The sequence below is a fragment of the Pleurodeles waltl genome, chromosome 3_1, assembly GCF_031143425.1.
Source record: "Pleurodeles waltl isolate 20211129_DDA chromosome 3_1, aPleWal1.hap1.20221129, whole genome shotgun sequence".
NCBI classification, from domain to species: Eukaryota; Metazoa; Chordata; class Amphibia; order Caudata; family Salamandridae; genus Pleurodeles; species Pleurodeles waltl.
In genome coordinates, this window is record NC_090440.1 from 269178088 (window position 1) to 269201987 (window position 23900).

The 23900-nt window shown below is 38.4% G+C and overlaps 1 protein-coding gene across 4 annotated transcripts in view; it reads right to left on the reverse strand.

Moving 5' to 3' along the window:
- Nucleotides 1-3260: 3260 nt before the first annotated feature.
- Nucleotides 3261-23900, reverse strand: part of THSD4 (thrombospondin type 1 domain containing 4) — a 1878668-nt gene continuing 1858028 nt past the window's right edge. For all 4 annotated transcript variants that reach the window (XM_069222360.1, XM_069222359.1, XM_069222362.1 and 1 more), the window contains 2 exons: nucleotides 15168-15312; nucleotides 3261-10578 (listed from right to left, as the gene is read on the reverse strand). In XM_069222360.1, coding sequence (XP_069078461.1) covers nucleotides 10436-10578; nucleotides 15168-15312 — 288 coding nt within the window. In that variant the 3' untranslated portion in view covers nucleotides 3261-10435. The remainder of the gene's footprint in view (nucleotides 10579-15167; nucleotides 15313-23900) is intronic.

Below are 23900 nucleotides of genomic sequence, written 5' to 3' on the forward strand. Positions count from 1 at the left end.
AGAAAGACTGACTTTGGAAACTCAGTGACTGCTGCTGATCTTTTACCAACTTTAGCAATCCCTGACACTGAAGATGAGTAGCTGACAGCTTCTATGTATGTTTATGTTTTATGAGTTACAGGATCCTTTGCTTTGCATTTTTCTCCTTAATTGGTGAAAACGAACGCTGATCTTTTCCACCTGCTCAGGCAGGGGGAAATTGTCTGCGGGAGGGCCAGTGGGGGAGTGGGTGTATGTTGTGAAGTAGTAAAGGTGCAGGGACTTTTGTGCCTGTCAGGGGGAAGGGTGTATTGTTAGCTGGGGTAGAGAGCTCAGGCAACACAGCTGCCTACAGCACCTGCCTCTGCAGAAACTGTGACAGGCCCAGTATTTCCAAGCCTAAAGTCATTCAGTGTAGAGTTTTCACACCCAGTAATTCCAGGCCAACACGATCAGAACTGTAGCGTGTGGTATTTCTCTGGTTGAAATACCCCACCTTGCAACAAGGAGCCTCCCTTTATGAAGATATTTTCTTCCATTCTGCTAGCCCACATCTTTTTATTCTATGGTCATTGAGGTTGACGTTTTCAACTTGAGCAGTGCAGACTATAGGTGATTTTGCCAAAAATCTAACTCTCAAATAGATGAGAATTTTGAAATTGTTTAGGCAACAAGGAATATCCAAACTGCATGGAAAACAAGAAACATCTTGGATTAGGTGGCAAGATACCATACTAACAAATATACATCTATATCCATATGGCAGGAGAAGCAACAGCATCAAGCCATGTCTAAACTACCTACCACCTATTTTTGACCCCACAAATAACTCCCACTTATTTCGCACATTTTTTAATTGGGGCTTAAAATTGCTTTGGGGAGCATGTAATGTAGGAGAGGCTACTGAAATCTTCACCGAACATTCAAAACAATAATTTGCAATTGCTAGCGCGCCTGGTCCTTAGTAAGTAAACTTACAAGGGGACGCGTATGGGCCGATGAACCTTTTGGATCGCATGGAGTATCCTAGCTATGTAGTAATCAGTGAACATAAATTATCAATGTAATCAATCAATAACCACTAAGAAAATCATTAGTCAATAGACAATTATAACCAACATTTCATGAATAACCACAACTCAATAAGGCGTATAACAGTTTTTATTCCCTATTGGTTACAATTATAATGCATCTGGTTAACTCAACTTTATTTAATCAGCTCAGAATTAGTTTATTAGTGACCACCAACAGCATAATCTAATCAGAACCTGGGAAAAACATGTGCTCGAAGCTTTAACATAAGTCAACAAAGATGAACGTATCGACATTAATAGCAGAGTTCAGCAATCTGTCCATCAATCATTTGTCACTGTTAACGTCACCCAGGAAAGAACCTTCCTAACCCAGATTGGCATCAGCATTTGGGAATTCATGCAAAACAATTTAGAAAAATATGAATTTGGAAAACATCTAACTAGAAGGAAAACTATAAAACAGTGCAGTTGGTACCTAGAAGAAAAGGCACAAAGTTAATCAGTCACATTGTCATAGCTACCTACCCACGGAATGGATCAGCAACAAAGCTAGTCTCTGTCTTTAGGTCATCAATAGATCAGCAACGTATTAGGCTTTCAACAGTATGAGCACAACACCAGATTCTCCAACCGCGTCTCCTGACGTCATCAGCATTCACCCAAAAATTCTGAATTTTTAGCCCCTTGTCATGACTTTTTATTAGAGTTTTTCAGTCCATCCCCCTAATTCCTAATTGGTCAGTTATCAGCAGATATGACTCTAACCTATAATATTAATTTTACAAATCTATGAGTTCTAGTATTTCTTCTTTCTCAGTTCACGGATTGGTCCACTGTACGACGTCTTCATCATCAGGCTCTTCAGGTATCGAAAATGTTGCATGTTCCTCTTCAGTCAGTGCTCTCATTGCTCAAGTCCTGAGAAAGTACATTTAGCCTACTCTACACATAATTGTATCAAATTGACTTCATCATCTCCTGTCCGTCGGTACCTTGCAGAAAATTCTAGCTAAGTAACTTTAATGTCGTTTGGTTCAGGGTCAGGTTATGCAATGGCTTCTCTGCAGTGCGCTAGAAATTCAGCTTCTTGTGTGCGGCCTGGAAAGACTAGGTCACAACCTCAGCTAAATTAATTCTACAAATTAATGCAAAATATAGGTTATACATCTTATTATGGCACATAACTACATTATTCTTATACATTTTCATAATTTCACACAATTTTAGTCCTTTTAGTACAACTTTCGTATAAGTGGCTGGCATACCCCGTGGGCACATTTTCAAACGTGTACATTATTTTCTCTACAATTAATTTCTCTACAATCTTTTAATTAATCAAAACACATAACATTCATTAATAATTTCTAATTAGCATATCTGCATCAACACAATGCAATACGTCTCACATTTGCTAGAGCTATTAGCATTGTAAACTCTTAACCGGACTCTTCTTGCCACATAAATTGAAAAGTAAAAGTAAAACAAGTGCACATGAGTGAGCTGGTTCAAAGTCTCACGGCATCAGCGTGAAGAGATACACAAAAGGAAAAAGAAGTTTGCTTGCAGTCAAACATATCAGCAAAAGTGCAATTATCCATGTAATAGGGGCGATGTTCAAGGCGGTAACTAAACCGCCCCATGGAGGGAACAATGTAAAGCATTTACCAACTAAAATAAAACATTTTTGAAGGGCAAGCCCATGAACGAGTGATAGTTATGGGTGTGAGGTGAGCGTGGTTAAAAGCCCAGATACATACCAACATGTAGGAAAAGCAGCACTTGCGCGCTGCTATACTCATCCTAAAAATGACATAGAAAATACCAAAAGGGAGGTGTTTAGGCGTCTCTGATTTGTCATAGCTTTAGTGCCTCAGTAATGAAAACGTATTTAAAAATGAAGCCCGGAAGACATGTCCCAGTTTTAGGCTTAAAAACAAGAGGTTTATGAAAATTGATTGGAAAAAAACTATTTTTTGGAGCTTGGATTTTAACTGATGAAATTGGACAATGGTGAACCAATATGAATGAAAATACAGCTGAAGTTATCACACCATTTAAAGACAGACTTAGCTAGACCTTGTAATGTAAGTTAGTTAAAATGCCAAGATTAGGTGATTTCTGATTATGTAATGTGGCACATATCAATAAATAAACAGTATAGTTTTGAAGTAAAAACATATGAAATGACGTTAACGAAAATGTAGAGATAAGCACTAGGTGCCAAGAAACAGCTCTTGAAAAAAGGCGTTTGTTTGTTTTTGACAAATTTTATTCGGTGATTTAAGTCAAACTTTACAATTTTTCAATATATACAAAAGACAGCATTTAATTTTTCTATCTGACCACTTACTCTTTGCACAAAGAGAAGGACAAATCTCCTTTGCTTTGACGTATCTTCTCAACATTGCATATTCTATAAGACCATCAAGGACCGACTGTAAAAGAACTGCTGGAACAATGGAATTGTAGCTCTTGCAAACATTTATGTAGTACACCACAGCACCAAGACTAGGAAGGGCACTGTACATTTTTGTAGGCATATAAATCTTATTTCAAACTTCGGTAGCAGGACAGCGTAATTGTAACAGAACAATAAATCAGGCATAAATTGTTTCAAAGTTTGACCAACAACTGTCACCAGCCTTATCAATATACCAGGGGCTCTTGTAATGGGACCTGAAGTGAAAGATTTATGAATATATTTGGGCCTATTCACAAAGGCATTTTGGAATGTGTAAAGTAGTAATCCTGTAGTATGTAGGTGCCTTTGTAAATTAGCCCTAAAATGCCTAAAATGGGTATATTCAAGGAACTATTCACATATAAATAGTACAAATAGAATGTACTGTGACCTTTTATGCTTTTACTAATAAGAAGATGGACTGTTCGGGCCGTTTCACAAAAGACTGAAAGAGCATGCAAATCTGTACTCCCATATTAATACTTCCCGTACTCATAAATAATTTTGTGAAGCACTGATTTTAAACTGAAATGCTATACACAAATGTTAATCAGTATATATATTACTTTAATGGTTTTTATGTTACAGGAAGCATGTGGACCTTGGACGGTATTGAAAGTATTGATTTTTTCACACATTTATAACTGAGATTGTCCCTTAGATTCCAGTCAAAATAACTGCAGTTTAAACACAATGTCAGAGATAGATACACAAAAACACAGATTTGTGCGTTGTACATTGCCATTAGTCTAAACTTTGACCAGCTTTTCTTTTTCCTTTAAAAATATATTATTATACCAGACTGTAGCATGGTAAATAATGAAAGAGATCAATGATTAGCTAGTTAGGATGCATTCTGTGATACTGATAGGTGCAAAGAATACAATAGTTTAAATTGAAACCATAGAGAACACTTATTATCTTGCTTCTAAATATGATCCAACCTCTCGTGTAAGTGAACCATCATTTGCTTTTAATGAAAAGCTGTATAGTGCTGGAATGTGTCAGGGTCTGAGGTTTTGCTAGATCTCCACTGTAATTCTTTAATACTCAGCATCCTGGGTTTCACCGGACCTATACTAAGGCTTAAACCTGCTTTAGTATCACATCCTGAGACCGACCAATGGAAGCCAGTTATGTTTTGTCGATCTGTTGGAGTTGTGCCCTTTAAAGTGCAATCTCCTACTATAAACACGTGTTGGCTCTAGCTTGAATGCCAAACATGAGTACTGTTGCTCTTGGTTTATTTTGTGAAACTCTCTGTGCCAATGAAGTCCAAGGTAAATGCTGATTCCTGTTAAAGCTCTGATTAAGCCTGGGGAACTTTTACAATATTCAGATGAACTATCATGGGATAATTTGATCAGTAATTCATATGCCAAGTGGTCCCATCTGCATGCCAAAGGATTTCACTAAAATTGAGTTTCACACGGGACATCAAAACAAAGATGTTGAGTCCAAAAAATTCTCAACCAGTTTGCTAAATAACTGAGAAAGAAGCAGCTTTACTTATAGACAGTTAAATTGAGTTTGGTTGTGGTTCAATCTCCTATAACTCTGATTTTTCATAAATGAAATTCACTGGTTTTAAATATGTTGGATTCACTGCAGCAATATCAGACTGCTTCCTTGTATTACCCTTCTCAATTTACACTGCTGTAGAATCAGCTGGTCCAAATCATCTAAGTGATTACTTCTAAATGTAATCAACTACCATGATTATGGCTGATTATCCACATCCTGTTCATGACCTTTAAATAGATCAACATATAGTATGAGGATATGATTTCACACTCCAAGAAGTTTAAGCTCCCGGAAATCCAAATTAATCTGATTCATATTTGTAAGCAACAGGATGAAGACATTAAGCAAAATCGTCATCAATAAGTTATTCTAATAAAAAAATATTTCTTGGTTAAAAAAATGGATTTCTTCAGTATGGCACATTGTTTCAGTTGAGCTACACTTTTTGTTACGTAGGAAAAAAATCATAAACTCTCGGAATAAAATAGTGTGATATATAATAATGGACAAAAATATTAGTCCTGTCCTTTAGAGTCATGAGCAGATTTTGTGCATGTATTTTTCTTCTTTTTTATGCATCTGCCTGACTTACACATACAAAGCTTTTGGGAATCAGGCCCTTGGTGCAATGTATATTTGTAGATTCAGGAACCCTTTTCCAGCAACACATTTAATTAATTTCCCTTTAGTTTTTTTGTTTCCTGCACACATTTGGTGTAATATTAATGCCTGCAAGTCATACATGGTGATGGTGCAATGATATTATAGTACATTTAGATTATCAGATTGTTGACATAGTAGTGCATACTTGCTTGTAATAAGGAGTCAACATACTACAAAGTTTTTGCTTCCAGCATTGTGTATGGGACAATATACAGTACTTTTGCACACTTTTAACTTCTGATTTTCTTTCTTTGCTGAGAAGGAAGATGCAAGTAATACTAATAATGTACAGACAGACTTTTCTATTATGTCAAAACCAGTTCTTGTTGGAGTAAATGTAGGTTGATTCCAACACTCATGTAACACCGGAAGTCATACATTACAAGGAGAAACTGCATTTTTCTATTTCTTAAGATGATTTTGAGAAGGTAATAGTAGAGTGCATTATCTTTTTTATTTGTTTCCAAAACCACAGAGGCAGTCAGAGATCTTTTTTTAATATTACCAAATTAGGGTTTAAAACTGTGTAATGTTGGAGTGAAGTCAAATCCAAGAAAGTAGGAAAATTATTTAAAGTATCTTTGAAGGATGTTTATACTTATCTGAACCTTAATCAATAATTATACTGCATACTCACTATTACCTATGGCTCCTTGCACTGTGAGCCTCAGTGGAAGCAAATGACTATTGTGAGAAAATGCCCCTTTAAATATGGTAACCCCCTTTTTTGCTGAATTTTATTGCTAGTTTTTAGACCCTGCATACTGAGGCACTGCTGTTCAGTGCTTAGTATATGCGCTTTGACACCTAAAACATGTAGACATTGGCTAAGCAGTAGTTGGCATCCTTATAGTTTCTGCAAGGCCATAGCATATGGTGCAGAACTACACCAATAGCATGAACAGGTTAATGCCAACTGTGAACTGTAGACCTTGTGCTATTAACTAGCTTCACAAAGGAAAACATGGCCTGTGGCCTACTATTGTAGCCTGCCTGCTGCAATGTAGAACCTACAGTGGGACCTGTAGAAAACAACTATTTTAAACAGGTAAAAACCTCCCTTTTAAATATGAATAAGTCACCCAATGTAAGCCGAGTATCCCCAAAGATAGGGTGAGTAGTATTTAAAACGGTGGCATGTAGCACATTAATGTTACAATGTAGAGTGAAAAGGCACCAAAAACTACTTTTTCTGTGGCAGGGATAGATGGCCTATGTAGCAAAATAGACTACAGATTAAAATATTAATACTGTTATCTCAGGAAAGTGGCAAATTAGAAAATAATTAAATCACTATTTAATACTTATTAGAAATCCTAATCAATACTGAAGTCAGGCTTTTAATACATATTAAGTAAAAGTAACGTTTAGAAATTACCCCTTGCCTGCCTAAAGTGTCAGAAGGCTCTATATCAAAGCCTTGGCCAGCTCCCAGCCTGTGCTCAAGCTTGAGGTGGGAAAGAGGTGTGAAAATGCTCCCAGGAGCAAACAACGGGCTGTCCTGAATAGGCAGATATGACTCCTCTGAACTCCACAGAATATTCAGAGTGGGGGCTGTGGCCATCCTCCTTTTTGACACCACGATGTAAAATCCTGTTTGACAGGTAGGTTGAGACACATATAACATCTGTGATTCACTTGACGGGGAAAAAAAGGAGAATGCTAAAATATTCCTTGTATATCCCTGGTCTTGTTGCTGAAGGACCCTATTTTGTCCTAACATACTTCTGTTTCTGGGATTGCTGTGGATACAGTGCCTGCTTCAAACTGGATTTTAGTGTTAGATGTGGGGGCAAGCTAGTGATTTCTCTATGACCCTGGCACACACCCCAGGCACTCACAGCCCAGGTTTAGTGAGAGCAAAGCATTTCACCATCTTGAAATTGCCCTTAAAACTGTATTTTTAGCCTGTTCATAGTAAAGAGGAACTACTGCTAAAGTAAGTTGGTCAGGGCTTGGAACCTTTACTGCACTGCTCAGAGAGGAACTATGAGTGTCTTAGGGTGTCCCCCACAGACAGGCTGGTGACCCTCACCCAGCCTTCTTCAGAACACTACTGGCCTTGCAAAAGCATACCATGGGATCGAACCTGCTGCACTTGGCATCTATGACTTATGTGAAGGACTTAAGGAGGTTGGAGCTCCTTCCACTTGAAATCCAAGGACAAATGGTTCTACAAGGATCATATGGAAGATCCCTGTGTGAAACCTGAAAAGGACATTCTTATTCTTGTGAAGAATCCCAGCTAACCTGTAGCAACTGGACCTGGATTGGGCTTTGTTGTTGCCCTCTGCCTGACAACCTGGGAGTCTTCGAAGTGTACTGCTGTGCTTGTATATGCAATGGGCAAAACTTGGGAACTTTCTCAAAACATTTTCTCTAGTGCCCCATGTCTTCAAAAGGTCTGAACTTGAAAAATATTTGACCAGCAGTTCCATGTTGTTGAATTGAATTTCAGGGTGGCCCTGCACTGAGATGCATTTTTCCTCAGAAAAATCTATTTTCAGATTGGGACTTAAAATTATTTTTTTGAACTTCACTAATTCCAGGAACTAGCAGTCTAATCTACTTGGATTATCTGACCGGTACTCCATTGTGGTCAGCCTGTAATGGTGTCTAGCTCCAGTTCTATTGCAAACATTGACTACCATTGGAGCTTTGCACTTCTTGTGGCTGTTTAATCTTAAATCTTTAAAAAATCACATCTCAAGTTTCTCTTTTTTGATTTGTCTTGTTGTAATTTTGTTCAATAAGCATGACTCTAGTTTTATCAATTGGAGTGGGATTTTTAGTATGTTGTGTTTTTGACTTTTCAACTGTTTGATTCCTCTAAATGCTTAACACATTTTATCTATGTTAACCCTAACTGCTCTGTGTCATAGCTACCAGGGGTTGAGCCCAGGTTTAAATGACTGAAACTTTTGACTAGACCTAACACATTAGGGACTTTATTACTTGTAGTGAACTACCATCCATCCTAGTTAATACTTCACTTTCTCACATCAGTCCAATAGCTGGGCCAACATTAAACCCACTAGATTATTAATCTTTTTTTCTTCTTGCAAGCATGTTTGGTGAGGATTGTGACACAAGGCTCATCTACAAAACAAATAGTTAAACAGCTGAATCTAATAACAAGCATTTGCCCTTGTTCTCCATAATACAATTACACTTTTAAAAAGAACATTGCTCAATTGAAATAACTGACATTGATTTGATGTCTACTTAATCCTGGAACTGTTTTATAAAGGTAGTGAAAAACACTAGAATGCATACTTGAACCTTTCCATGATTCACAAAGGTACCAGCAAATATTTGTAACTTAAATTACACCAATCACTGTGGAAATGAGTATTTATGACTTTTTGCTAATTTGCTTGTCCATTGCCACTTAATCTACAAATGATTAACACATTAATTGTGCAAATAGCTATGAAAATGTTTAACACCCACATACAACTACAACATATGGCTGTTTCTGTAGCCATAAAAATGTATATTTTACATGGCTGATTAACATTTTTATTATGTTCTCCTTTTTCAAACAGAATGTTCTATTTATTTCTGACCTTCCTTCCACATCTTATAAATGCTGAATTAGTTTGTGTGCTTAACTGCAAATTTTAGCTATATAATAGCTGGCCTATGAGGAGTATGTTCGCTGTTCCAAAAACTGAAGCAAGTGCTTTCCAGAATGCTTATGAATGTCCCTCAATTGTACCTTTATGTAGATATACACAGAATTTGCATTACATATCCATGTCCACTTCACTGATGCTCCAGGTTTTCATTGGTTGCATCCTTTGGAACCCTCTCTCACACTTTCTACTTATGTGTTACAGGCCTCTTGAACATTTTACGTTTCACCATGTGTACATTTGATGTTCCTTGTATTGTTAATTACATGTAAACTTTATGAATCACTCCGGGATTGTTTGAAAGAACAAAAAGACAAATAGAAGTAAAGGCTACAGAATGCTTGTAAACATATTTGCATTGAAAAATTGATTTGAGATACCTAAACCCTCATTTCATTATCAAGACTGCTGGATTTCTTTGTACTGCAAAAGATTCTGCAGGACCATTCAAATCATATCAGTGTTCGTACTTTATAAATATAAAATTTTACCTAAGAATTCCTGTATGTGTCATTTATGAGGGATTCATTTAGAGTGTAAAACGATTGTGTGGAATGTCACCTATGGATGTTTGGATAACTAAACTGCAAAAAATGCATCTTAAATAGAGAATAAATGTTTCTCGATGAAGGTCTGGAAAATGGATACCTGAATAGATAGTGAGTGCTACAGATGCAGAAGAAAAATCGTTGAATAATGTCAGCCAATAGCAAACTATTTCCCCCCTCCCAAAATTGGCATCATAACATTCAGCTGGAACGTCAACTTGAACTTAACATCAACTTCCACTTTGAAAGTGTTGCATAAACACATAGGATAAATAATTCCACTTATTTAACTTTACTGTTGCTCAATATTTTTAAAGCTCTGAAGTGGAAACTTAAATTGGAATTTGGTGCTGTTAATGGTATTGCTCCTACAATATCACTGTTAATAGTTAAGAGTGAAAGCTCCTATGCAAATATGATGGTTACTGAAAATGTTGGAATGTGATCAAATTCAGTGTGTTTTAAAAATATAGAACCAATGTCCACAGTGGGGCAGAATCACTAAAGGGTCCATACAATCAACAAAAACTTCATCTGCTTCCCATGCATGTTGTTTTCTTCTGCCAGTTGGAAATAGTGAAGTAGATGTTATCTTCGTCCCAAAAACCCTGATTGTCTAGTGGCTGATCTCAAACAGGAAGCACAGCAAGCAGTCTTATAGTAGGTGTAGACACAGAGTCGAGCCTGTACCACCACATTGCAATTGTAATATTTATCTTTGCAGTTTTCATCTAAGGAAAAATTAAAAAATATATGAATTAGATAGAATAATAACACTTTGTCAGACATATTTTGTGTGATCAGTTTTCCAGCATTTTTGAGGGCATGATTATTTCTTGACTAGTCTTCATTAACATTTTACAGAAATAAGGATGAAAAACAGGAAAGAAACTATGCATCTTTTCCTAAAGTATGTACAACTCCACTCACTGTACCAAATATTGTTTTCCATTCTTGGCAATATGTGACACAAAGAAAAATATAAATGTATAGGTGAAGATTTAGGGCCTGATTTAGAGTTAGGTGGATGGTATTCTCTTTGCCTTCCAAAGAACTACAGTCATGGCTGTTCTTTGGAAGGCACTGAAAGTTTGGTGTACATCCGCAGACAAATAGGTGGCTGTACATCAAACTTTTATTTTCAGAAACAAAAATTGGCATCATAACACTCAGCTGGAACATCAACTTGAACTTAACATCAACTTCCACTTTGCAAGTGTTGAATAAACACCTGGGATAAATAATTCCACTTATTTAACTTTACTGTTGCTCAATATTTCTAAAGCTCTGAAGTGGGAACAAGAAAAACTCATCATGTGTTTCCTATTTTCTACTATTTACCTGAAAATATTGGAAACATTCTAAAAGTCCTAGAGCCTGATTTATCCTTTGTCAGATGGGATACTCCATCAAAATGTGATGGATATCCTGATAATTGTATTACATGTGCTGTAGGCTATATTCACATGTAATATGGTGAAGGCACATCCACTGTATTTGTGATTGAGTATTCTACCTGCCAAAACCTAAATCATACCCTTAGGCCCAAATTTCAGGATGGCCTTGCACCATCTAATGCCAGATTAACGTCATTATTCTGACACTGGGGCATTAGATTGCCAAAAACACTGCACCATATCTACATGCATACGAATTGCGCCACTTTGTGACCCTTTGCACCACATTATGTATGCACCATACGTAATGTATGCAAAGGGAGCATTCGGGTGCAAGGTGGTCCGCAAAAATGGTGCAATGAAAGCTACAAGATTTCATTGCACCATTATTTGCATCATTTTTAATGCCTGCTGAAAGCAGGCATTAAAAGGACGCACCCATTGGAATCAATAAGCCTCCTTGCAAAGCACCACAATAGCATAAACATTTTTCCTAATACCGCCATGGTGCACTGTATCTTAAATATGGTGGCGTTAGGGGGCACTTCACGATGTGAAGCACCAGTTTTCTTAAATCTGGTCCTTAGTTTTTTCTAAGTTAGAGTAGATTGTCACTTGCCTTAGCACGAAAGCTAAAATGATTCTGAAAATACTTTATGTATGTGATCAAATATTAAATAATATCCTCTTTCAGAGATGAGAGAAGCAGAAGTGGCAATCACTCAGGTATTGGAGTTTTATAGCCATGCTAAACTTTCACTGATGGGTTGGCATTAGGAATGTGAAAAGTGAGCTTTTGGAATTAATGGTGACCCACTAGGTGGAATCAATTGGGTTAAGCACTGAGGAGTGGGTTCTTTCTTTTGTGATGAATGGAATATTAAAAACACAGATGAACCGCAGGCTAAGTGGTGACTGGTACCATGTCCAGACTGGAATCAATAAAAGTTAATGCTCCTTCTCATGGTCAATTGTATACTGAGAAATAATCAAGCCATATGAAACATCATTAGTGTCACTAAAAGATCTAAAGTATTTCAAGGGTGGGATGAGCAATGTATGGAACACAAATTTATGTACAAAGGGTAATGCGAATACTAATGATATTAATAGCCTTCCTCTGATCTAAAATATATTCCATTGCAAATAGAGAGGGGCATGGTCACTCTAAGCTGGACACTCTACAAGTGAGGATATCCGTGTTGTGCATTTTGAAGATGTGCATCCAGTTGAAGATTGAGAAATTGCTCTTTTGGTAGACGTGAATGGACTGACCTTAAGTAATTTAGTACATTTTAGATCAGGATCTTGTGAAGGCCATGGTATGTGAAAGAATTCTGCCATTGATAAAGACCTTTTTGACTCACTGACTTTGAATGCTGTCCCAAATGTGGAGATGTTCTAGGTCATTCTGATCATTCTTGTATCGATTCTTTATCTCAGGGCACCAGTTCAGTTAGTTTGTTCCACATAATTGTGCTATAAGAGAAGAATGAGACTCCCCCTCCCCATTTTCAGAAATGTATTTGTCAGGGTTTGAATAGGATCTTCCATACTAAGGGATGGACTACAAATGGAAAAGTATTAAAGTAAACTGACTTGGCTAGTTAACGATATAGATTTTAGCACCACATGGAATCCTTCATGTCTAATAACAGTAGAATTTGATAAATAAAATGGTATTAACATATACACACAGGCCTGTAAAGACCGAATCACCTCTGACATAATTCTCTGAATGGTTTGAGAGTATGATAAGGTTGAGGAGAAGGATTTCTCAAAAGCAGAGTTGCATGGAGCACAAATGAGGCTTTATTGAAAGCTTAAGCAGTCTTATGAGACCTTAAAGTTAAATATGTCAGTGATGGTTTTAACATTTTTGAATTCAGAATGAAATCCAATGGACCCAATACAGCAAATCCTGGCAGTACCATACCCTGTAAGCCCTCCCATTACACATATACATACATGTTCTGTTTGCTAACTTTTTTATTGTAGGATGAACTAAAGAATTGCCAGAGAAGGAGGGCCATTCTGGATATTGTGGTTTCAATCTGCTTTAGCCTCACATATAAAGACCTTTCCCTATAGGCATTGTTACAGACACATGATGCAAACATAGCTATTACTCCTATGTATTTGAGGAATGCGTTTAACAGAATTGAAGCTCAGTTATAGAAAAGCTCTTGGGATTGATGCAGAGTACCTCTGTGCAGATGATAATGTTCTAGTAATGCCCATTGTTTCCAGTCCACTCTAATATTTGTGTTTGATCTACTCAATTCACTTTAAACTCTTTGCTTTTCTACATTAAACGGTAGTCGGAGTCAGCCGGGGGGTTGTCAGGAGCTTGAGGACATTCTATAAATGTGTTTATTTACTGAGCTGCTGAGTGATGAGAACAAGGAACAAGGTTGAAGCTACCATCAGTGATTCAGGTAGTCCTGGGGCCCAGGAGTGTGAGAGGGTCTATTGAGCAAATTATGATTGCTTTTTGCTAACAAAACTGTGGGTGGGGGGGGGGTATTTTCCTTGTTTGAATGAGGGTTCGTAGCACTCTTGCTATGCCACTAACAAGAAGAGGGTCTGTATAACAATAGGTAGCAAAACTGCCTTTGATTGGCTAACAACAGGTGATGAGTAATAATTCAGAGGAAAACATCTGCAGAAGTTACTGTCTCTTTCTTACTAAGCATATATTATGAAAAAGCTTGTGGGGCAGATATAAGAGCCCCTAGCACCACCTTAGTGCCTCCATAGCGTAATTTTTTTTGCCACTAAGGCAGCGCTAAAGTGGCATTTTCCCTGCACCATATTTACAAAGTGTAGCAATGCATGCATTACGCCACTTTGTAAACCCTTGCGCCACATTATGTCTGCGCCTGGCATAATGTATGCAAGGGGGCCATTCCCTTGTGCCATTTTTAGCAGCACTTTTAACGTCTGCTCAGGGCAGGCGTTAAAAGGGGGCATCCCATTATTTATAATGGGCCCCTGTGCACTCTGCAGGAGTAGCGCCCAAATTTGGGCACTACTCCTGCAGAGTACATGAATAGCATCAAAAAATGACACTATTGCCCCTGTGCCATGGTGCGCCATATTTTAAATATGGTGCACAAATTGTGGGTCGCTAAAGGGCGCAAGGAAAGGGGGCCCTAAAGGGCACAGGGAAATATGCCCCAATGTTTTTTGCTCTCCATACCCACTTGAACTTTTCATGTCTTCATGATAGGGCTGGAGGGTCCGCTGGAGAATGATCTCCCCCGATCACCCCTCCAAGCTGCAGTCGGACTGCGCCGGAGGGACGGACCTGCTTTACGCCCTTGGATAGGGTAGGTGTGTTCGGATGTGACTGAGCGTAATGCCAGCTTAAAAAGGGTATATTTTGTAGGACATTCATATGTGATAAGTAACTGCTGGTGTTTGGTTTGATGGTTTAATTTAGAAACGTACATAAAAGTTTTGCTAAATTGATTTTTTTAATCACAGTGCTCGTGCTGTACTCAATATTGAAAAGGTAGCTCCACGTGGGGGTATGCAGATTATTAAAATCGATTTTATTCAGCTGAATTTAAAAATGAGGCTTTCCTGGAAGAAATCGAACTCTAAAAACTGAATTGCTAATGAGCTGAAAAAGCACGGGTCATGTATTCAGATCTAGTAAAGTTCAAAAGTCTGTACAGCTGTGGTGATATTGATCAATTTTGCAGCACCAACTCAAGAAAAGTGCTGTTTTAAAATACTATCTGAACGGAAATAACTTGATAGAATGTTTTTTGTTAAACGTGTCCTAATCTGTTTCTTTCCAAAAAATTAGTTAACAAGTCAAAAAATATACTCTCCAAATACATTGTTTGCAGTATGTTAATATACCGTTTGGCCACAAGATGGTGGTATGTACTAAGGCAGCACTCTCTACTTACCGATCTCTGGTATGCAGTCCTGAGGGTTGCAAATCTCTGTTTCTTCCGGTTTCATCTGGGGCTCGCAGTGATCACTAGGAGTCATATTATCGGACAAACACCTCACTTCGCGAACTCGGAATCCACTTTCGCAGGTTTTTGAGCACTGAAAGGAGCGAGATTTTAGTTAACATCAAATGTGAAAACAAAACAATCTCATCACCAAAAAAATAACGACGACTGGTGAGTGACTGAAGGCAGAAGGCTCCGTTTTCAATATAGATGAACGGTGTTATTAGACCGTGTCACCTTGCATGCCACATTCTGGCGGGAGACTCCCGAAATTTGAAAATCAAAGTTTCCTTATTTTAGCTGTATCCATCCTGAAAGTCCCTCTGCTTTAATACAGGTTAATGGGGAAAATACATTCCCCCGATTTTTTAAGTTTAAAAAAACAGGCGAAAATACTTTAGTAGCTATCCGTTTTTTAACTGAAAATAGATTGTAAAATACAAAACACTCCCTTATGTGGAGGTAATGGTGTTATTTCCCCATGCACTGCAGATGGCTCCTAAAACAGGATTACTTAGCTATGTAAACATAAAGCCTAATTTATCATTTGGAGACGGGATACTCGTTAATAATGTGGCAGGTTTCCTGTCCACTATATTGCAAGGGCATGTAGCCTAAGGTGCATTGAGTAAGGCGGACTTGATGTAGTTTCCCATCCATCAAACTCTAAATAAGTCTCGTAGAGCCTGATTTAGGGTTTAGGGGTAGAGCATAGCTGAAAGTTTACAGCTTGCTTATGTGTGACATTTCCATTGTTTCAGTGTACCTATGAGTGACATTCAACCTTCAAATGTGTGTCAGTTAAAACTGACACTTTCTCACGAATAAAACCAAACAGTAAAGTCTATGGAAAGCGAGAAATATCAGAAATTAGACCCTTTTGGCCATTAAGAAGCTACAGAAACGTCTTGAAACTGCTGCAGAACCCGCAAATTGTAAAGCGACTTACCTACTACCCATTTCTAAGATGATAGTTACAGGGAGAGCACAGGAGCAGTAAATTATCATATTTCATGATGGCAAAAGGTTTCACTTTTACAACTACATGGGGCTTAAAATTGCCACACAACTGATCATTAAATGAAAATTGTAATGTAATCGAGTCCTTTGAGTCATCAATTACTATTAATAGTATCTATCATTTTAGTAAACTTATTTTTTACTATTACATGATGAATTGGTGTGTTTAGAAGATACTTAACCGAAAAGATTTGATTGTTACATATAACTCAGTAGAACAGTCTCACCACTACAACTGTACCTTTACCCACACACTCGTAACCTCAACAGCTATCTGGGGACCTTCCCACCATCAACATCCTGCTCTAGGCTTGAAACTCCCACACAGATGATTAAACGTGAATTGTAATGTTTAAGTTTCAATGCAGAAGTAGTCCCACACTGCTTTTGCTAGCGCAGGTGTTTTAATAAAAATTATTAATGAGCTTTTATGTATTCTGAATAATACGTTTGTGTAAAAAATTAAATAACGTAGAAAAATAATGCACACATTTGAAAAGGTGATTACGTAGAATGGCCACCAATGTTAACAAAATGTACTAATCAATGATTTAATAATATGAAATGTTAAATATATTTTAGACTAATGTAGTAATATGTCATATTAAGGGTTATGCAGTAAGCTTTAGCTTTATTAATTGTAGGCCTTAACTTAGCGAATGTCTTGGCCTACTTGCCAGGCCTGATGTCAAAGCTGTATTTCTTAAAGTTTAATAAAATGGCTGTCCTAGAGAGTTAAATTGTGATTTTCCATTTTGCATTATGTGCTGGTAGCTGAGACTTGCTTCTCATGAGAACCGACTGCTAGGAGATGATGTTTCTATTAATGTAACATTTTATGTGCAATGTGTGTGAGACTGACTTTCCCAGGACAAGAACAATGAAGATACTTACCAGAGTGGAAGCTCCACCAATATTGTTACCTGACAAGCCGTATGATGAGGACATTGCAAGACAAACCAATCAACGACATGTGAACTGAGTGATATTAGAATTCTTAGATTTGTGACTTTAGTTTTATTGGACAAAGTGTGAACATGCGATTAACTGACCAATAGGGATTTGAGAGGTAGTTTAGGAAACTTTGATTTAACAACACTGCACAAGGGGAAAACAGGCCATTTTCTCTATTCTTCTGGAGGGTTTAACTCGATTCTTTTGAGTACTTAAAGACTTTGCATTTTCTGAACTTTGATGCTGAATCCTGATGACTTGCTGATCAACTGATGTCCTGAGGACGAAGACTGTCTCTGCTTTGCTGATCCATATTAAGGATAGGTATTATAACCTAAACTGTGATTTTCATTCATAGTTGCTTTTTCTTTCTAGGTACCAATTGCATTGTTTTGATAGAGCCATAGTTAGATGTTTTTCAAATTTGTGATACTAAATTGTTTTGCATGAAGCCCAACATGCTGATACTAATCTGGTGTTGGTTAAGGATCCTTACTAATGAAATCAGGATAATAGGGATTAATGCTTGATGAATTTCTCTGCTAAACTTAATGTATGTAGTTTCATTGACACAGTTGACTTTGTTATTGATTTGCACCATAACCTTAGAATGTGTTGTAGTACAAGCTTTGATTAGATTACGTTTCTTCTGCAGCTTTGGACAGCCATTGTTGTTTTTTATGTGTTTCATTTGATTTTGAGACTAATCTACATGGCCTTAGTATTGATAATATAGGGAAATAAATATTCTAACTTTTACTAAAAGGTGTGGTTATTCATAACTGAAAGGTCAGGGTGCGTGCCAATTACTTACTCCATTGATTATTGATGTTATTGATTACTGATTATTGTGTATTGATTTTTGATTATGTACTGGAGCTATGGTAAGAACATCTTAATTGCGAGTTAAAAGGTTCATCGACCCATTCGCGTCCCCTTGTAAGTTTACTTATTAAGGTCAGACACGCTAACACTTTTCATACAGCTTTTCTAAAAAGATTTTTATTTTTTGCATTTACAAAAACAGAAGCTTTGTATTTCAAAACAAAAAATGGCCGCTGAGTTATATTAGTCTAAGATTATAGATGTATGTCCTACTCCTGAGAAAGGGGGCATGTGGAGGCATGCTTAGCATGACACGATCATGAATCCATACTATGGAATAGGCGTACAATGTTTTTGGACTGAAAACAGTACTTTCCCAGAGGTCAAAGTACTTTCCCAGTACTGTCAAAATCCATCATCACTAGGTAAAACCTGGTGATAAGGTGCGGTGAAGAGTGCAAAATGACCCGTACAAGATGATGTGGGGATCATTAGTTTTTCTATTTTCAAAACAAAATCCTATTTCAGGAAAACAAGTTAAAATTCTGAAAGATGGTACTGACATGATGACGGAGCCATCTGTCAAACTTCTAATACATTGACACAAACCACGACGGCAGCAGTTCCTGACTATGTAAGAGATATCAGCTAAGTGGCGGGCATCTCTAAATTCAGACTGCAGTTACTCTGAAGTCTAACACAACCCCTTAATAATTAATCTGAAATCACAGCTACACTTTCTCACTTTTCCATGGAACAAAACCAGAGTCTTACTGACTGCAGGTTATAGGAAGTAGATATCTGAAGTAGACTTGGATTTTGAAATAGCATCCGAGAAGTTAACCTTTAATGATGAAACTGCTAATTTCAAGAGTAAAATGAAATATATTGCTTTGTGAATGACTATGCCTACATTGCTAGTAATGAAGCTGAGCTTCTTAGACGGGCCTGAACTAGCCTTACTAAGCAGCATTGATGTCCTCCAAAACACACACAAAATAATCAGGTCGACCTAATAAAAAAATAAATGAACATAAATAAATCTAACTCTCCGAGGCCTCGGAAGACAGTGTTGCAGGTCCAAGGGTGCAAGAAAGTTCATTGAAAAGTTCCAAAGATGCGATTAATTTCTTTGAAGTAGGGCTGCAGAAAAAGGCACAAGATGTGCCAGAAACAGAAAATGCCTGAAAAGATGAACTCAGCACCCAGCTTAATGATTGTCGCAGTGGCATGCCAGGAGCAAAGGTAAAGAGCAGAGCCCAAACATATGCATTCCTTCATCAGGGAGGAAAATCAAGCAGCTGAACATGCCAGGGATGTGTCTTTTATAGACTTAGGGATTCTCAAATTCTGCAGTATACCGTCGGATGCCAGTGCCTCCTAATCCTGTAACTCCTCAAATCCCACTGTAGCTTCACATTGAGATTCAACTACTAAAATCAACCTTAGCTCAGCTCCCGGGTAGCTATGGCACAGAGCAGACATGATTAATTTAGAGGCAATGTGTAAAGTATTTATGCAGAACCAAAACACTAATTAAGTAAAAACACAACACCAGAAATATCCAAAACCAATTTAGAAAAGTACATTTTGATTAATAAAATGGCACAAAAATGGCAAAAATTCAACAAGGGGAACTGGAGATATTACTTTTTATAGTTTAAGGTTCAAAATAAAGCCCAAAATTGTTAAGCGCCAACCGCAGTCACCTGGTCACAATAGATAAGATTTAGGCGTGATTTTAGTGTAGGAAATGTTTATCTTTAGCATGGTGTACCTCCAGAGTTTCTTTGATAGCTGTAGGATTCTGTGCACTTTACCCCTGACAGCCAGAGGTAAAAGTGCTTGTGCTCCCCTTTTCAACATGATGAAACTAGTATACCCCTAATTGGCATCTTTCAATTACTTAAAGTCCCTGGGATACGGTAAAACGTATACCTAAGGGCTGTAAGTTAAATGTCACTTGTCGACTTCAGCACCAATTGTGCCATCCACTGTAGTGAGAGTGCAATCATGACTGCAGGCCCACCATGAGTAGCTTGGCTGCTGCAGTAAACTGCAAATTTAACCTGTCAAAAGGGTTTGAAATCTTTGATTTAGGCAGACAGGGGCACTCTGACCTGAAACCACCTGGCAGGAAGGGTCTGGTCTCAGAAGGAAACATACTGGAATGGTGTTGAAGTTTACAGGCCACCTTGGAATGGAGTTTCACTAAAGGAGAGTTGGCTTGGAGCCAAAATTCGTTTTGGGACAGAATAATAATATTCCATGCTGCCTCAAATGTATTTTTTAAGTTTTATTGGTAAACTGTTAATGAATATTCTAATCTGAGCAACAGTAAGTGCATCATTGTACTTTTGTATGAATTCAGTGCACTTCTAACCGATACATGCTCCCAATAAATTTGCTGCATTATAGTCTGAGGCTGGCTCCACAAAATGGCAGCATATACGTTCATGCATCACCTCTTGTGATATGACAGTTTTGCCTGGCTCTTGCACAGCAGTGCAAAAAAAGGGCACATTGCAAATGTCAGACATTGCAGCATTGGTGTTCTACTAAGCAAATGATCTATTGCCTTGTCCATGTTTAATAGTGAAATCTGATGTAGCCTGCTCAAGCCAACTCTTCTGCCTGTTGACACAACTCCGCCTGTGCCCAATAGGTCATAATCATTTTGCTGCTCCCAATGTCTGCAGTCAATTAAATGTGTTACCATCGACTTGGATCATGCAGAAGAAAGAGGTGATGAGTTGAAAAGGCCCAAAAGATGTTTTTCATGGTCGATCAAATTCTACTTATTCAAGCCCTGGAAATCTTTCAGCATATGCCATACCTGTAAATGTGGTGTCTGGTGCAGTATGTTTTAAAGATCTGGCCAAGTGGATCAGTATCAATATTGAAGAAGGTTGACTTATGCAGAACTCTACAATCAACCATAGTGGTTTTAGATAGGAAAGGACCCAGCTTTAGTTGGTCAGTGGGTGTGATTGTTCAGCGAGACAGTGGCCCGGCAATGGCCATCCTCCAACTCAGAAATTTTTGTTTGGAGGATTAAGCACTACCTTGTGCATAAATCAGGATACTTTGACAGGGGATTGAACAGTCACTTGTGGTCAGGGCCAGTCTGGGAACTAAATGCAGCCCTGGCAAATTTCTGGGTCAAGCTCTCATACTGCACACAGTGAGCGAGCCTGACAACTACCAGGAGGGCTCGGGAGAGCTCATCCCCAAGATATTTTTGAAAAATATTGAAAGTATGGTGTGCTTTACAATACACTTTTTTATTATAGAACAATGTCTAATCATTGATGTATGGAACATGGAGACATGGCTGCATGGCTCAATAAATAAATGAAAGAACAGTTGAGTGGGTGAGGAATGGGTGGATGAATTAATTCATGAAATGGAAGTTGGTAAAAAAAAAAAAAGGTTATTAGTTACATAGAGAAAATGGTCTCAGTGCACGGGCCAAGGGTGGATACTCTGGTTTTCATTGGAGCTTCTCCATTAAAACATCACCCACCCCAGTCCTTAGGAAACATGCATAGATCAGATGTATTTAACCCAGTGCACTTATTAAGCACTTCAAAGAATTAAGCACAAAGCAATATGCTATGATCTAAAATGGAAGAGAGAAAGAGATCCTTTTGTAATGACTGAATTGCCCAATGTGAAACCAGGAAACCTTGCATCAGTCACAATTTCCATTTGACCACATTGTGAGATCCTAGGCAATTACTTTGTTTTTCACAGAGCTGCCTTCCTTCATCGGCACATGACAGCATCTTCTAAATACAACATTTCATGTCATCTGTCTATTGTGATACTCTGATCGGGCGTTGCCTGAATCTAAGCACTACTTCCGCAGGCCGCTGATGTATCACACATGTGAGCCACTCCAGAACTATTGCAGAGTATCAATGATAGGGGGCATCCCTGTTGTGTACCTCGCCGTCAATGTATGCTCATTGATTTGGGTTCTTGCCTCTGGACTGGTATATAGCAGTCACACCCTCTTCACAAAACTTTCATGAATTCCTATTATTCTTAGAATCGTGAACATGTATGCCCTTCCTATAAAGTTGAAGGCTCTGGCAACATTGAGTAGTACAGCCGCTGCCTCCAGCCCTGGGTTCAGCTGATACTGGAGCACAAATATTGTGCGTAGATTGTGTGCGGTGGAACATATTGGTACAAAGCCCAACTGATCTGGTAGCACCACGTTCGGCGGCAAGGGCTGTAGTCTACCAGTGAACATTTGTGGCAGGATTTTTGCATCAATATTTATCTGTGAGAGAGGGCGATACGATTCACATTGCTCTGTCTGCTTGTCTGGCTTTAGTAGTGCTATTGAGAGCTTCACGGAGTGTTGTAGGGAGGTACTGTGTGGTGTATGACTACATACACTGCATGCAGAAGTGGTGCAATCAAGTCTGCGCATTCCTTATAGAATTCGCTGGTCAACCCTTCTTGGCTCAGTGCTTTCCCATTTGACAATGAGCATATAGCCTCACACACGTTGCCCAATTCTATGGGTTGGGATAGATATTATTTTTGTCCTGCTGATAACCATGCTATGGCAATGGCATTGAAATGCATTGCCAAGTCTACTGATTCAGTTGACCCTTAGGAAGCATATAGTTCCCCATAAAAAACCTGTAATATTCCAGACGAATCTAAGTGATATGTCCCATTATTATCTGTTATTTTATCACATGTGTTGGTCTCTCATATGGTCTTAAATTGGCTGCTGGTGTGTGGCCAGGTCTCCCTCCCTCTTCATAGGCTCGTGCTGTAAGCCTGCTTGACATGTATTTATGTTCTCTCTCAGCCATGTGATGGAATCTATTGATATGATCTCTATTATCAGCTAGGATGTCAGGTCAGGGATAATGTTCGTATTTTGTCTCAAGTTCTTGTAGTGTTTGTTCTAATTTATGTAGCTGGCTGTGACTGTCCTTGAGTATCCCAGCTTTGGCTCCAATACATATTCCCTGTATCGTTGCCTTAAATGCCTCCCATAAGGTATCCATCCCAGTAACCAAGTATTCAACTATTGCCTTCCAGATGGTGTCTTTCTATATTGGGTACAGCAATGCAGTGGCCTTGAATCGCCATGTGTATAGTGTAGGAGAGTATGTGGGGATCTCTATTTCTAGTTTAACTGGCTTGTGATCTGACATGGTGCTCGCAAGGTGACGTATGTTCGTTGTCAAGGTGCTTATTCCCCTGGTCGTCAGCCAGTAATCTAATTTGACCACATGGCATGAACAGTCAAACTAAGGGCCATATTTACAAAAAATGGCGCATTACTAGTGATACTCTACTTTTCTTGCGGCCCACTTGCGTCCCCTAACGCCACTATGGTAGTGCCGTATTTACAATACAAATGTTTTTTTTAAGCTATTGTAATGCTATACTGGATTGGCCTGAAAAAAATGTAACTAATCCAGTATAGTGTTAAGAGGCCCACTGAAATCAATGGGAGCCTCATTTTAACGCTTGCTTTCAGCAGGCATTAAAAATGAGGCTAAAAATGGTGCAATGGAATCTTGTAGATTCCATTACACCATTTGTAGCCACCCTCTAACGAGGGAACACCCCCTTTGCATACATCATGCATACATTATGCATGCTTTAGCGCAAACAGTTTACAAGGTGGCGCAAACCTAGTTTGCACCTCCTTTTAAATATGATGCTATGGTAGTGGCCTGTTAGCATCAAATTTGCGGCACCAATTTTGCGCTAAGGGGCGCAGGGCCTTGTAAATCTGGCCCTAAATGTGCTCTCCCTCTGGGAGGGGTTTTGTACCTTCCAAATGTCTACCATGTTAAATTCCTCCATGCACTCTCTGAGTACCTTTGCCGATGGTCTGTTTTG